This window comes from Canis lupus, chromosome 34, assembly GCF_048164855.1.
Source record: "Canis lupus baileyi chromosome 34, mCanLup2.hap1, whole genome shotgun sequence".
In the NCBI taxonomy this organism is placed as follows: domain Eukaryota; kingdom Metazoa; phylum Chordata; class Mammalia; order Carnivora; family Canidae; genus Canis; species Canis lupus.
Genome location: NC_132871.1, coordinates 17,980,886 through 17,997,798, shown reverse-complemented (window position 1 = coordinate 17,997,798; position 16,913 = coordinate 17,980,886). Strand labels below are relative to the sequence as shown.

At 39.1% G+C, this 16,913-nt stretch overlaps 1 protein-coding gene across 11 annotated transcripts in view; it reads right to left on the bottom strand.

Moving 5' to 3' along the window:
• Nucleotides 1-289: 289 nt before the first annotated feature.
• Nucleotides 290-16,913, bottom strand: part of STK39 (serine/threonine kinase 39) — a 315,389-nt gene continuing 298,765 nt past the window's right edge. For all 11 annotated transcript variants that reach the window (XM_072810941.1, XM_072810948.1, XM_072810950.1 and 8 more), the window contains 2 exons: nt 14,550-14,614; nt 290-1,819 (listed from right to left, as the gene is read on the bottom strand). In XM_072810941.1, coding sequence (XP_072667042.1) covers nt 1,745-1,819; nt 14,550-14,614 — 140 coding nt within the window. In that variant the 3' untranslated portion in view covers nt 290-1,744. The remainder of the gene's footprint in view (nt 1,820-14,549; nt 14,615-16,913) is intronic.

Genomic DNA, 16,913 nt, shown 5'->3' with positions numbered 1-16,913 from the left:
GGCTCTGGATGTCAGAACCAGAGCCCTGGAAAAGCCTCGGGGCTCAAAGGAAGGGGTTGTAAGGAATTATTTTTCTCTTGTTCCCTGCAGCCGTATAGTTTTAATTCAAACAGTCAGTCTCCATGGAGTGTGAATATTTGTCAAACCAGATTCTCTGACTGAATGGGAGGCCTTGTTCCCTTTAGGGCACTTTTCACTGTTAGTTCTTAGGAGGCCTGAAAGTGCTAACTAGCACCACAGTCATGCGGGTAACACCTGGAGGAGGAAGGAAACAAGGTGACACAGTGGCTTTGTGCAATACACGTTTATTTTCCTTTTTACCTTTGCAGTCATCTTTGAGTAATCGTTGTGTAAACAATAGAATGGAATGAAATTACATTAAATTGTATGCAAATGGCTCTAGAACACCTTAACAATTATGACAAGGCAATTATAAATAACTTTTTCTTTCCTTAGTAATATATATTTGCTTTTTAAAGTACATTAAAGAGCTGCCATATCTAGGGTTAGCTAGGAAAGAGCAATGGTACCATCCTGGGAGCCCACCTCCCCTGAAAGTTTAGACTCCAATTTTGAAAATCCTAAGGGTTACTATTCCATAATATATAGTCAAGCAGAGGGCTACTTGGGTTGAAAGTATTTATTCTTGAAACTTAACAGCATTTTAGTCATTGCACAAAACCCTTTCTATTTTTCACTCCATCTGGGTATTCGTCGGAATTTCAAGTAAAATCTTCAAGTGTATCACCTTTGGAACAACAAATCCTGTCCCTTAAGGAGAAGTCAAATCAGAGGTGGGTACATAATTAGCAGTCTAATAGAAGGGCAACATTTTCTATAGCATTCTATACGTTCCAATGAAGCAAAACTTACATATGCCACTTGATGTAGAGGAAATTTTAGATCTGAGACTATTCCAGAATAAAGCAGCCTCAGGCACATTCTTAATATGAAAGTTTGCAAGGCACCTCCCTCTCCCAAGAGACAATCAGATTGTGGATTGGTTTTTAGGCAAACAAACCAAAAGAATAAGCATCCTAGTTCCTAATTCAGTCATTTCAAAAATCAAAAGTTATAAATACTCCAAAGATAGACCTGAAATTTTTTGTTTAAATAACAAGAGATTAACTGCAAGAAGCATATAATCAAAAACTTTTCTTCTTATAGCTAAGGTGTGTAATGCATAAATATATGAAAAATAAAATTCACAGTCAGTTTTAAAACTAGAATTCAAGTTTGGCTAATAAATCTTAATTTTATAAGTATATTAATTTCTAAATACAACATAAAAGAGGCAGTATTGTCAGATGTACAATTAAAGTAGAACAGAAAGAACAACAATGAAAGAAGAAGAAATAGGCTTCTGATAGAAAAAATTCCTTTTGTTGCCAATAAATAGGACCACCTGAGTGTATTTCAGATTCTTTTCACTTAAGGGATATCCGAATTGATTGCTAAGAATATTAAATAGCTTTTGGAAAAATTAGCAACAGTCGTGCAGCTGTGGCATTTGCTTGTTCTCATACTGTGGATTGCTAGAGAATAAAGCAGAACTCGGAGTGTTGTTAAGTTTTAAAAAAAATTCTTTTTTTATCCCATTTCATTGAAGCCAGACTCTTCACAATCTTCTGATTTTGTGGGAACTGGGAGTGAGGGGGTGGGAGGCAGGGTGGGGGAGGAAGATTGAGGGGCATGTTGTGAGGTGGGGGGCATGACAAATCAGGGAGATGTCAAGGAACATACATCAGCTGACACTCAACTGAGCAAACCCGATCAGCTTCACTTCATCAGGAATCTCCGACCCATCACAGCCTGAAGCCTGAAAAGAAGGGGGGACAAAAAAAAAGATACCTTCAGGGCCAGTAGATTCAAGCAAAGGCACAGTCTTGTACCGCGCCAGTGTCCCATCTCTTCCAGGAGAAGGAATCACCCTCTTGAATGACTACTGGAATACATATCTGGTCATCATGCTATCAAGTGCAAAAAATTTCCTGTTAAAACACCGGAGGCTCCAGGCTTGACTGCCAAGAAAGTGATTTTAAATCTACTTTAAACTGATTAAGAAGCACTAATTTGAAAATATCTAGGAATAAATTTAGCCAAAAAGGTGAAAGACCTGTATTCTGAAAACAAGAAGACATGAATGAAAGAAGCTGAGGCACAAATGGATATACCATGCTCGTGGACTGGAGGAGTTAGTTACTACAATATCCATATTACTCAGTACAATCCCTGTCAAAAGACCAACAGTATTTTTCACAGAATTAGAACAAATAATCATAGTTTGGCTCCAAACAGCAGTCTTGAAAAAGGACATAGCAGATTTCAAGATGACTAAGAGCTATAGTAATCAAAATGGTATGGTACTGGCACAACAACAGACCCATCAATCAATGGAACATGACAGCTCAGAAACAAGTCCATACTTATATGGTCAGTTAATCTACAACAAAGAGGGAAGAGTAAACAATGAGGAAAAGCTTGGAAAACTGGACAGCTACATGCAAAGAATGAAACTAGGCAACTTTCTTATAACATACAAAAATAAACTCAAAGTGAATTGAAGGCCAAAACCACAAAAATCCTAGGAAAAAACACAGGCGGTAATCTCTTAGGTCCAGGAAACTCTGTAAGGCTGATGTCTGTCTCCTCAGGTAAGGGAAACAAAAGCAAAGATAAACTACTGGCACTACACCAGAATGAAAAGGCAACCTATTGCATGGAAGAAGATACTTCCAAACCCTCTACCTGATAAGGGGTTAGTAATCCAAAATGACTCCAACTCAGTAACAGCAAAACCCCCCACACATAACCCAATAAAAAAATGAGCAGAGGACCTGAACAGACATTTTTCCAAAGACGACATACAGACGGCCAACATATGCATGAAAAGATGTTCAATGCCACTAATTATTAGGGAAATGTAAATAAAAAACAAGGTATCACCTCACACCTGTCAGAATGGCTAATATCAAAAGACAAGAAATAATAGATATGGTGCACTGCTGGGTGGGAATCCAAGTTGGTATACCCACTGTGGGAAAGAGGATGGAGGGTTCTCAAAAAACTAAAAATAGAAATAGCATATGATCCAGTAGTTCTACTACTAGGTATTTACCCAAGGCAAATGAAAACACTAATTTGAAAGGATATGTGCACTCCTATGTTTATTGCAGTATTTATAGTAGCCAAGATATCTATCAAACCAACCTAAGTGTCCACTACAGATAAATGGATAAAGATGATGTGGAATATATATACAATGGAATTATTACTCATCCACAAAAAGGAGTAAGATCTTGCCATCTGCAACAAGGATGGACCTAAAGGATATTATGCTAAATAAGAAAAGTTAGCCAAAAAAAGACAAATAACATATGACTTCATTTCTATGTGGAATCTAAAACACAAAATAAATAAGAATGTTTGTTTGTTTTCTGTATTTAAGAGTGTTTCAAACAAACAACTGGTGGTTGCCAGAAAGGAAGGGGCAGGGGGAATCGGTAAAATAGGTGAAAGGAATTAAGATGTACAAATTTTCAGTTAAAAAAAACTGTAAGCAATTTAGACAAGTCACTGAGGGTGATATGGTTATTACCAAAAAGTGTCCTTTATAAAGCTGGCAAGAAAAAAAGTGGCTTCGAAGTAGAAGAGCTCATGATAGATAACTTGTTTTTCCGTAATAGGCAATAAATGCCCTAAAATAATCAAAATTCTAACTTACAGTGTGTCAAATACTTTGATATTTCTTCAAAATTAAAAAGAACTAGAAACAAGTCATTGCTCATCAAAACTCTCATTTGTCCTCATTCAAAAGTTATTTTTTTCCCCTCCCTCTCTTTTCCACATACGCAGGCAGGCACTCACATGGGACCCAGATCGTCATCACAGGCTGTCTCTTCAGAGTGCATAAATCAGAACAGATATTGGGTAAGTACAAGTGGGGAGAGAAAAGTTTGATAAGTGACTGGGAATGGGCAATTAATCAGCAAAGGACCATACAAATCTTTTCTTGGCCTAATTCCTGCTAAATTATTGTCAAAACGATTAGTTTCCCATGTTTTTGTTTTTTGTTTTTTTTTAAAAAGCCCTTTGCTCCAAAAACCAGTACATAAACTTGGTCTTTGTCAACCCCAATGCTTTTCTTTACAATAAGCAGCTAATTAGAACATACTACTTGAGTATCTTTATAAAGTAATGGTGTCTGTACTTATGCTTATATAAGAAAATCAATAGACACAATGTAAGTAATTAACAGGCAAATGACAAACACCGTAGGAGCACTGATGGTTCCTGGCAGCGCCAAGGAGGGACTAGCCAATGTGAACCACATCAGGAATTTGGCAATGGAGATGGTAGGAGGTTGAAAGGACTAGAAATAAAATATCCACTAGGGGTTAAGCCAATGAGAGCTAAAAGAAAAATTTGAAATCCTTCTTGTGAAGAGTAATGGAAGTGAGGATTTACAATGTGAGTGGGTGATCAAACAGTGGTTACTGTGGGTATATCACACAGGGAATCCATCTCTCACCCTCTGTGCCATTGCCTCCTGCAGCTACACTGGAACATTCGGTTTCCTGGCAGAGGCACAGGCCGTCTGGCTTTCATTCAGGCTCTTCTTCCCTCACTACCCAGCTGACTCTATCTTAACCAAGGCTGAGTCCTTGTCTTGCTCGCTGTGGCCTGCAAAATACTCAGGGCAATATGCAAAGGATTCTGGATTCTAGAGCAAAGGGACCAGAGACCCGTAAAAGCAGACATTCTCAAACTTCTTGGTCTCAGGTACCCTTTTGACTCTTAAAAATTATCAAGGACTTCAAAAGCTTATGCTTTTTGAAAAAAGCCAATCACCATGATCAAATGGGATTTATTCCCGGGATGCAAGTGTGGTTCAATATTCATAAATCAATTTGTCTGATCACATCAATAAGAGAAAGGATAAGAACCATAGGATCATTTCAATGGACACAGAAAAAGTATTTGACAAAGTACAACATCCCTTTATGATAAAAGCCCTCGACAAAGTAGTTTTAGAGGAAAAGCATGCCTAACATAATAAAGGCCATCTATGAAAACCCCACAGCTAACATCCTTAATGGAGAAAAAAACAGAGCTTTTCCCCTAAGGTCAGGAACAAGACAAGGATGCCCAGTCTCACCAGTTTTATTCAACGTAATACTGGAAGTCCTAGCCACAGTAATCAGACAACAAAAAAATAAGAGGCATCCAAATTGATGAAGAAAAACTTTCACTATTTGCAGATGATATGACTCTATATAGAGAAAATCCAAAAGACCACCAAAAACTGCTAGAACTGATAAATTCAGTAAAGTTGCAGGAAACAACATGTACAGAAATCTGTGGCATTTCTATACACCAAAAATGAAGCAGCATAAAGAGAAACTGACAAAATCCCACTCATAATTGCACTAAAGATACCTAAGAATAAAATACTGATGAAAGAAATTGAAGACAACACAAAGAAAGGCAAAGATATGCTCTACTTACAGGTTGGAAGTACAGATACTGTTAAAATGTCTATACCCAAAGCAATCTACACATTTAATGCAATTCCTATCAAAATACCACCAGCATTTTTCACAGAACTCGAACAAAAAATCCTTAAGTTGGTGTGGAGCTACAAATGACCCTGAACAGCCAAAGCAATCTTAAAAAAGCAAAGCTAGAGGCATCATAATTCTGGACTTCAAGTTAAATTACAAAGCTGCAGTGATCAAAACAGTATGAAACTGGCACAAAAATAGACATGTAGGGGCACCTGTGTGGCTCAGTCAGTTAAGCATCTGACTCTTGGTTTCAGCTCAGGTCATGATCTCACAGTCCTAGGATCAAGCCCCACACTGGGATCTACACTTAGTATGGAGTCTGCTTGTCTCTCGTGCTCTCTCTCTCTCAAATAAAATCTTTTAAAATAGACCTGTAGATAAATGGAACAGAATAGAAAACACAGAAATAAACCCACAAACATATGATCAATTTATCATCAACAAAACAGGAAAGAATATTCAATGGGAAAAAGTCTCAACAAAAGGTGTTGAGAAAACTGGACAGCCACGTGCAAAGAAGAAAATGGGCCACTTTCTTATGCCATACACAAAAATTCAAAATGGATTAAATACTTAAATGTGAGATCTCAAACCATAAATATCCTAGAAGAGAACACAGGCAGTAACCTCTTTGGCATCAGCCATAGCAACTTTTCCTAAATTTGTCTCCTGAAAAATAAAAGCAAAAGTAAACTATTGGGACTTCATCAAGATAAGAAGCTTCTGCACAGCAAAGGAAACAAAAGTAAAAGGCAACTTACTAAATGGGGATATTTGCAGATAATATATCCAATAAAGGGTTAGTATCTAGAACATATTTTTAAAAAGTATAAAACTCAACATGCAAAAACCAAATAATCCAAATAAAAAATGGGCAGAAGACATGAAAAGACATTTCTGCAAAGCCCTACAGATGGCCAACACGCACATGAAAAGATATGCATCATCACTTACCATCAGGGAAATGCAAATCAAAACTACAATAGGCTATTTCCTCATATCTGTCAGAATGGCTAAAATCAACACCACAAGAAATAACATATGTTGGTGAGGATGTAGAGAAAGGGAAGTGCTTGTGCACTGTTGACGGGAATGCGAACTTGTGCAGCCACTGTGAAAAACAGTATGGGGGCTCCCTACAATTCAGTAATCACACTACTAGGTATTTACCCGAAATATATAAAAGTACTAATTCCAAAGGATACATATACCCTCTAATGTTTATAGCACCATTTATTCACAACAGTCAAGATATGGAAGCAGCCCAAGTATCTACTGATAGATGAAGATATCGTATGTATATTCGATGGAGTATTATTCAGCCCTAAAAAAAGAATGAAATCTTGCCATTTGCAACAACATGGATGGAGCTAGAGTAAAATGAGTCAAAGACAAGAAACAAAAAGATAAGAAAACAAATCTGGGGGAGAAAAAAAAGACAAATCAAGAAACAGACTCCTAATTATAGAGAACAAAGTGATGATTACCAGAGGAGAGGTGGGTGGGGGGAAGGGTGATGGGAATTAAGGAGTGCACTTGTTGTGATGAGCACCATGTGATGTACAGAATTGTTGAATCACTATACTGTACACCTGAAACTGATATAACACTATTAACTGCTTAAATTAAAATAAAAATGGAAAAGCTTATTTTTTTGCAGGTTATATTTATTGTGTTGACTATTTAAAAAATTAAAACAAATTTAAATATTTTAAATATGATTTTAATATTAAAGTATTGAAATAATTAAAAACATGCTTATGTAAGTTATACGATACTGAATGAGAAATTAAAACTGAGAAATTTCTAAATTATTCATTTACTAATTCATTAAATCTAATAATAAACTCATTACATGCTACCATAAATAAAATCTTACCAAAAAATAATCACAGTTTACCAAAACAAAAATTTGAGAAGAGTGGCACTGCTTTATGTTTTGCAAATCTCTTTAATGTCTTGCTTAAGAGAAGATGGCTAGATTTTCCTATTGCTTTCGCATTCAAAATATTATGCTGTTTTTCTTGGAGTATATAAAGAAAATCCAGCCTCATATAAATACATAGTTGAAAAAGGGAATAAATAGTATTTTAAAAGTCTTTCCAGTAAATTGTAGATATTGTTTGTTACCATACCAAGATTTGCCAACTGGAGTCTCTTAAAAGTTAGTTGCATTGTGGAACCTGACACCACAGTATTGGACTTTCATACTCTGTTATATTGGAACCATTGGTCTATCTTGCATTTTGAAGTGATCTTTTACCCAAATATAATTTTTCAGCATCACTGAATTATGCAGATCTTCTATTGACACAGTTTGTTATATAATCTCAGTGTTTCAATATTCTATGTCAACCAATCATATTCATTCCTATCACACATGACTAATCTCATCAGAAAAAGTAAGTAGTGGTATGTTGTCAAGCTTACAGTGGCAGATGCAAGTTTTCTAAATCCTTTTTCTGCTCGGGTGCTGCAATTTATTACTGATGACAAATATTGTCAGTTGTTTTCCTTGAAGTGTCAGGCTTACTTGGTTCATTTTGAAAACATACCTGCCAAATCCTTAGTCTGAATAACCAGTTTGTCAGTTATTCTTCCAAGTAAAAATGGTGTTCCATGGGGGGAAAAGTGGCTAGTTCAGGCTATAAGTTAATCTCACAAGAGCTTTTCCTGGAGACAACCACTGTACTTCAGTATATAAGCATACCTTGCTTTATTGCACCTTCTTGCTTTTCCTGGATTTTTTTTTTTCCAAACTGAAGGTTTGTGGCAATCCTGTACCAAGTAAGTCTATTGGTGTCATTTTCCCAACAGCATTGGCTCGCTTCATGTCTGTGTAACATTTTAGTAATTCTCACAATTTTTAAAAGTTTTTCATTGTATTCGTTATGGTAATATGACATCAGTGATCTCCGATGTTACTTTTGCAATTCTTTTGGGGCCCACAAACCATGCCCAAATATGATGGTGAACTTAAACCCATAAATATGTGTTCTAACTGTTCCACTCACTGGCTATACCCCTGTCTCATCTCCCTCGTCTCAAGCCTCCTGTTTCCCTGAGACTCAACAATATTGAAATTAGGCCAATTAATGACCCTACGATGGCCTCTAAGTGTTCAAGTGATAGGAAGAGTTGCGGGTCTCTCACTTTAAATCAAAAGCTAGAGATGATTAAACTTAGTGAGGCAGGTTGAAAGTCAAGGCAGGCCAAAAGCTAGGCCTCTAGCACCAGTCAGGCCAAACTGTGAATGTAAAAGAGAAGTTCTTGAAGGAAACGAACAGGGCTACTCCAGTGTACACATGATTGATGAGAAAGCAAAACAGTCTTATTGCTGATACGGAGAAAGTTTTAGTGGTCTGGAGAGAGGATCGAACCAGCCACCACATTCCTATAAGTCAAAGCCTAATCCAGAGCAAGGCCCTAACTCTTCAATTCTCTGAAGGCTGAGAGAAGTGAGGAGGCTACAGATGACAAGTTGGAAGCTGGTGGAGGTTGGTTCCTGAGGTTAAGGAGAGAAGCTAAGGGAATTACAGAAGGTGCCTACCCTAAACAACAGATTTTCAATGTAGACAAAACAACCTTCTATTATAAGATGTTGCCCAGGACTTTCATAGAGAAGTCAGTGCCTGTGTTCAAAGCTTTAAAGGGGACAGGCTGACTCTTGTTAGGGGTAAATGCAGCTGGTGACTGAGTTGAAGCCAATGCTCATTTACCATTCCAAAATTGCTAGGGCCCTTAGGAATTATGCTAGATCTATTTATAGAATCTGTGGTCTATAAATGGAATAATAGATAGCACCTTTGCTTACAAAATGATTTACTGAATATTTGAAGCCCATTGTTGAGAACTACTGCTCAGAAAAGATTCCCTTCAGAATATTACTGCTCATTGACAATGTACTCCTCAAGAGATCTGATGGAGATGGGACAATGAGATTGATGTGATTTTCATGCCTGCTAACACAGCATCCATTCTACAGCTCATGGGTCAAGGAGTAATTTCAACTTTCAAGTCCTATTATTTAAGAAATACATTTTATGAGGCTCTAGCTGCCACAGACAGTGATTTCTCTGATGGATCCAGGCAAAGAAATTTGAAAACCTTTTGGAAAAATTCACCTTTCTAGATGCCATTAAGAACATGAGGGATTCTTGGAAAGAGGTCGAAATGTCTTACATGAACAGGAGTTTGGAAGAAATTGCTTCCAGCCCTCCTGGATGACTTTCGGGGGTTCAACACTTCAGTGGAGGAAGTAACTGCAGATGTGGTGGAAACAGCAAGAGAACTAGAATTAGAAGGAGAACCTGAGGATGAGACTGAATAAAACTTGAACAGATGAGGAGTTGGCTTTTTAATTGAGATAGAACCTACTTCTGGTAAGGATGTTATGAAGACTGCCATGATGACGACAAAGGATTTAGTATATTCCACTCCAAGCCTGGGTGTGCTTTGGAACCACTGGAAATTTGAAAATCTACAGAAGTTGTGATGGAATTGGTCTGAGATGTGGCCAGGGTACTGGGATTTTTGAGCTCCCCAGGGTGACTCAAAGGTTAGAGTTTGAGAACCACTGTGCTACCTGCATGCTTCCCAAAGTGTGAAGCACCAAGTAAGCTTCCTATCAAGCAGTGGCTCTCAGATTCCGATTCCAGTGCCCCACCTCCCAGAGATTCTGATTCTGTAGGCTAACATTTCAATCAGTTTCCAGATGAAGCTGATACCATCAGTATGATGATACCATGGTCTCAGACTGGAGCAGGAGACCCAGAGCTGCTACCTGGATCTTCTCAAACTGATAGGTTCCCTTAAGGTTTCTGACTTAGCCTCCTTCTCCTTTCAGTGGGGGGGAGAGGGGGTGTGAAGTAGTTTTAATCTCATTTTAGTCTCTGCTTTACCTGGACTTCAGGACATGTTGCCTCAGTTATGCAGCCTCCAACTATGCCTAAGACGAAAGCCTCTAAAAATAAGGCCCGTTAGTCATGAATTGCCAAAATGCTTACGAAATTGCTATATGTAATGCATGTTATTTAACTTCAGTAGCTAAAATCTGTAATGCTCATGTAAATGTGTACCAACTGGATGTTAATTAGACGCACTTACAATCTGTATTCTATCTCTAAGGGCGAATTATCTTATTTCGTATTTTTCCTAATGCAATTTCAAAAACTTCGCATCGAAAACAGCAAGACTCAATTACTTTATAAAAACTGCAAGGTAGCAAATTAAAAAAAAAAAAAGCCTTACACATTTAAGAAGACTTGTCTCAAGGCAAGGCTTACAACAATCGACAATAAACGGTACTGAGATGTTGAAGTCAAAGCATGTTACATTTGAGCTGAAATGCCCTTTATGCTTGAACCACTTTGTTAGAAGTGCTATCTATAAAAAAAGGTTTCTGGTCGCCCTGCCTCTGGCCAGGCCAACAATGGAAATCATACTTCACTTATTATAGGTCAAACGAAGTTAAAGATCTCATTGGCAGGGGAAAAATGTAAATGCACTTCTTGATATAACCAAGATCCTTGGCTCCCTGGGCCACTGTTTGTCTTATATAAGCAGATCTATAGGGACGCGTACCTTTCAAACTTGAGCCCAGTGTTTCGAATAGCGGTGGGAAAGTGGAGAGGCTGGAGACTGAGCTATCTACAGACAGCATGTTTCTCAGCCGTGGCTAAATACTGGAAGCACCAGGGGACACTTAAAATGCCCAAAGCCCAGGTGGTCCCACGAGCAATTACATGAGGATATCTGGTATAGGACCCAGACAGCAGTAATTTTGTAAAGTGCCTCAACCATCCCCTGGAGTAAACCACTCTTCTGTGAGAAAAGAACCACTGTACCAAGATACAATTGTGTTCTTCAGACAATTTTCAGGCCCGTGCCATTCTCCTTTAGGAAGCAAAGCAAACTCTGAGATAAAAATGATAAACAGCTGAGAGATAAAAGGACCAGGAGAAGCAGTAGTTTGTCAGGAAAAAATGCTTCTGAAATACTTTCTTTTATTCTTCAAGAAAATAGCCAAACTCAAGAACAAAGGCAAATGCATTTAAATCTCTGTGGTTCAACCAGGATGTCGGTGTTCTAAAGAAGATTAGGCCAAGAAGCAGTTCAAATGAGCTCTATCAAGTGGATCTCAAGCTGGCTGGCAACAGATAACAACAAAGAAACCCCCTCAGGTTTAACGAGGGCTAGAAAGAGAGTGAAGTTACGGAAACAGGAGGTCACTCTTGAGTCTGGCTTTAATATCTTTAGCTATCTTTTGGGAAAAGGCCATTAATTTCCTTCTTCTGGGAATGCCACATTACTACATTCTCAAGCTATCAGAGGCACGGTGGACTTGCATGGGTTCTCCTCAGGACTCCTGTGCCAGATGGGCCAATACTATTCAGTCTGCTTAAAGTACAGGAGAGAATCCATCTCAACCACTGTCCACGGATCCAGTCATCCAAAAGGAAGAATCCACAAGGAAACAGAAAACCATAAAACCACAGAGCTACAGGGCCCTGCCTCTCAGAATGAACGGTTACTGTGAATATGGGCTGTGATGCTAGACCGGAGTTGAATTTGTAGCATCTACAGTGTAGGATCCTGGGCAAGTTAGCCCCACAGAGTCTTGGATTCCCAGGACATAAAATAAACCTAATGACATCACCATCTTGTGGGATCCTAAGGATTAAATTAACTGAGATGAAGTGTGTAAAGCCCCTTGTGCACTGTCTAGCAAATAGTGGATGCCTGGGAAAGTAATCCTTGTTATTTCTGCAGGCAAGGCCAAGGAATTTTAAGGGACTGTAAAAAGAGGGCATGAAGCACAAGTCACCATCCTAATTATTTTACAGGGAGTAAAATAAATGTCAAGGAAAAAAAAATGATGGCTGGAGCTTTACTAAACGAGGTTTATTTTAATTATCAAGCCCCTGCTGTGTGCCAGCCACCGTGCTAGGCATTGGGAGTCCAAGACAGAAGCCTCTGACCCCTGAAGCCTCTAGACTCCTTAGAGATGTGAATTTGTGGTGGGGAGAACAGAGGACGTCACAGAAGGCTTCCTGGAGAAAGTGAAAGGTAAGCAGAAAGTTGGAACATGCCTAGGTGTTGAGGAGCCAAAGCAGCAGCCTGGAGAAGCTGGAAGGATATTTCAGGAAGAGAGTGGAAGCAGTTACAAAGGGCCAGCAGACAGAAGTGGGAGGAGACGGACAATGAGAGCGGAGAGAATGAGGCGAGATATAGAAGGGTAATAAAGCAGGAGCCCGAAAGGGAGATCTGGTCAGGGGGCTGAGTTTTAGGAGAGGGCCATGGAGAACCACTCAAGTATCCGGAGCATTCCGCAACATAGAAGTAGTAAGTACTCTGGCTACAGCCACAGTGTGGTGAATGGAGCAGGGCACTGGTAAACTGAGGCAGGAAGATCGGGGTGGGAAGATGAGAGGATCCCACTAGAAATGGGGCTGGAGAGAAGAGGACAGAGTCAAGCGAGAGAATCCGCAGAAGGAATAAACTGGTTCGAGCAGGAGATGGGAGTCTGACCTTATCCCTACTGTTTAGAGAGGACACAGTAGGTGTTTCTGTAAGACCTTGAGTAATAGGAAGGGGCCAGGGTTGCCATTCCTGTTTCACAGGCAGCAAGTTTGGCGTGTGTGGGGATAAGCCAGCAGGAAAGCTTTAACCTCTTATCCCTGTTCGCATTAGGCCAATCTTCTGGAGGTGGTGTGTTATTATAATTTCTTTCTTAGGGTATAAAAAATGAGTAAAGAAATATTAACAGGCTTGAAATCCTGACACAGGGTACCATCTTCTCATCAATATATTCTCATACAAATGAAATATGTTTACAAAGATGTAGGTGAATTGGAAACATAATAGAAGTGACAGACGAGACCTAAAGCAGAAGCCGAACCTTTCAATTTGTTAATTTATCATTCTCTGCCTGCGCAAAATGTTCTTTTTGTTCTTGAAAACAAAACAAATTTCTTCAGGTAAATTCTTTCTGTGAGAATCTTTGTGCTTTTCTTCCGTCACACAGCCTAGTCATCTGACATTAGATGTGAGGCAAGACCCAGAGAGAGAGTTGATTAGCCAAGGGCTGTCGTTTACTGTAACTAATCATTTCACATCTTTGGCCACGCACATTTTCCATTAAATTCTCACAAGAACTAAAAACGACAGATCACCAATATATATTGTACACAGCAAAGTGTTAGTCATCTGTATCTTAAACTGCTTGCAGCATTCCGACTGGCTCTTGATAAGATTGATAATTTTAAAATGAGTCACTTAATGCACTGTTCGCTAAAACTTTCAGAATAGTCCCTTTTGACGGTTTGGCCTGCCTTCCATTTCCAGCCGTGGTCACCCTATCTCTTGGCTTCATAATGAGGCCGGAAGGCTCCGTATCTGTATCTCTGAGGCCTCTCTAGTTCTTAAAATTAAAGTCGACTAGTGCAGAAAAACTGCTGGAACACCTCTTTTCTACGAGAATCTATTACTGTGATTTGAAATGTGGAGTTAAAATGTTATGTCTTTGTTCACTAGCCTTTAGTGAGTAGTTCCACAATCGCTTCCAATTACCTAAACCATTTCTACAACAATCAGCCTCAATTTTTAAAAGTTAGAACCACCTGGCTTTCATTCTAGGAAAGCTTTATTAAGAGTGTTGGTTGGAATTAAGTTTAATTTTGTCTATATGGTCAGGGTGCCATACAAACTGGAAGCAAAATGGTACAGGCTCCAAGATTTCTCAGATGGCTGCTCTTCAAGATGTACTGGGAAATGAGCTACGCTCATGGAAGAGGAAATTCCCGGTCATGGTCAGAAAACATTCCCAAAGGTTAAACCGGCCAATGACAAATGCAAAAAACGGATCCCCAAAGAAAGCGACAAACAGCAACAGAATTACAGAGCAGGGTATTAAACTGTTATCACTCCTTGCCAGTAGAGCATGGCGAAATATTTACCTTCTTTCCAGAACTTTCAACTTACCAACTTAAACGTCAATGTTTTTAAAGCTTTGGGATCATCTACAATCTTCTGTAAATTAGCAGCCACTGAAAAATACAAACGTGGAGAAAAAGCGTCCAAATCATGTACAGTAACACTGGATTTTCACATCAATGATTTGGAAAATCTGACTAATCATGCAATAAGCTGCAAAATTATTTCTTTCACAGACATTACAAAGTCCATATAAACAACCAAATTAGTCTCATACATTTTTCTACAATTTATATCTTCAGTGCATCTGAATTAATCACTATACATTGGGCCCCCTTTCAGAAAATAAAATGGGAAATTGCTTTCTAATGGAAAGGAGAAGGGACAGCAGCCCCTACCCCCCCACCCCGTTTTTTTTTTTTTTTTTTACCCCTTGGTTTTTCTCAACACCCGTTACTATGAAATTTATTTGCCAGCAGAGGGCAGCACAAAATAGAGGCGAGGTATTGCAAACAGTGGTTTTTCTGAGTATGTTTGAACCCCTCTCCTAATAAATCCACTCAATTCTCTGCACCCATTTTTAACAAAGCACCAAACACAGCGGATAACCCCTACGGCTCGGGCATGTGTGTTAATGCTTTCAGAGTGCGATGATCCGTCAAACCAGGGGAGTGCCACCTTGAACAATACCCAAGGTGGCTGAACAGGGTCAAGCACTAGAGGCTGTCAGTTTGGAGCTCAATTGTGAAGATATGTTTCGGTATTAGCAGGATTCATCAGAGACCCGTCCCATTTTCCATGGTGTCATGATATACTGGATTCTCTCGCAGAGAAGTCTGTTTTCCCTGCTCACTTCTCTGGTTTAGGCTACAGAATTATCAGAAGGCGATGGTGACAGAAGTCTAGTCTCACTCTTTCCACAACCAAATCTAAAGCGTAAAGTCTCGAAAGCCAAGTAAGCGCTGCTGGTTAGGGGAAAAAGAGAAGACTATGGAAGTAAAGTTCTGTTTATCATTTTTATTTTTCACGTGGAAAGTTATCTGCTTATGTTAGTAAATTGAACACCAATAAAAAATGAATTAAAAAAAAAGTTATCTGCTGCTTCAGTAACTAGGTATCTGAGAAGTCATGTGACTATTTTAAGACTTAAAAAATTAAGATAATATTTTGAGAAAGGTGTTTCAGAAAGCAAGAAAGTAGAAAGAAATCTGCGTATCTCATGTTTCTCTGAGGTTGACTAAAAACCACCTTAGAGACATGAATTTTCTGCAGATCAGTTTATTTCATTGAAACCATCAGCTGCAGAGGAAGAAAAAAATGAAAATTATGTACTCAATATGGCCTATTTCTCTTTATAAACCATAATTACAGGCATCATTTTATCTTTATTCATTGCCCTTGATACTTCCATTCTGAGTGATCTGCAAAGTTTTGTTTATGGTAACCTCCCCCATCCCATGCCCCATCATCATCTCTTCCTTTTGCACACACGTCAGGTATATCCTGGGGCACATCCACCTCCATATCGTTATCATCGCCGAGCACCTCAGCCGCCTCGGCAGTTTCCTGAGCATATTCCCCATCCTAAAAATCATCAGGTAACCCACACAAGAAACACTGGCTCTTGGGAGTGAGAAGCTCGGCCATGAAATTCTGTCCACCAGGGCCAGGATTGATGATGTCAGGGCACTCTGACTGGATGCAAATTGCAGCAAGTGCACACAGTCACTATTTTCTTAAAATATAAAAGTGTTGTAATAGTTCCCCTGATGTGGGCTGATTTCATGAGTGGCCATAAAGTTTTCATAGGAATTTCAGTCCTTTCATTAGAGGCTCTCAGTTATTGTGGATGATTTACTGCCCTGTTCTGGGTCATCTATTTCCAGTCTGCTCTGTAACGTTCCGCCAAAAGCTGAGCTCTGTCCTTCACTACTTCACAGCCTGCTCTCTGGTGTGCACACATATGTCCTAGGGCTGATCTCCAAGGGACATGGCTCAGCAAGTTGCAGACTTGGGAGAGCAAAGCTGAAATGCTAGCATCTCAAACAATCATCCCGGAAACCACACTCCTCAATTGTGAGCCCTACACCTCAGGGATATTAGAAATTCAAATTCTGTCTTCAACTCAAAGCAAAAATAGCAAAACTGGCCACTTACCTGATTACTTATCCCAGCTGCTAGGCTTATTTTCAATTTCGTTGATTCTAATTTGTTGTAAAGTGCTATAAAATACCTTCATTTAACTGACATCACATAAAATTCAAGGTGATGTTAATTTATCTTCCACTAGCAATGCTCATTAAAAAGATGGGTGTCAACGGTTTTCTCCCTTCTCCTGACTGTGCACCTGGATTTCAAAAATAAAAGTGTTCCTTACCTGGGACGTGAGCTGAGAAGGAAGGGTTGGATAGG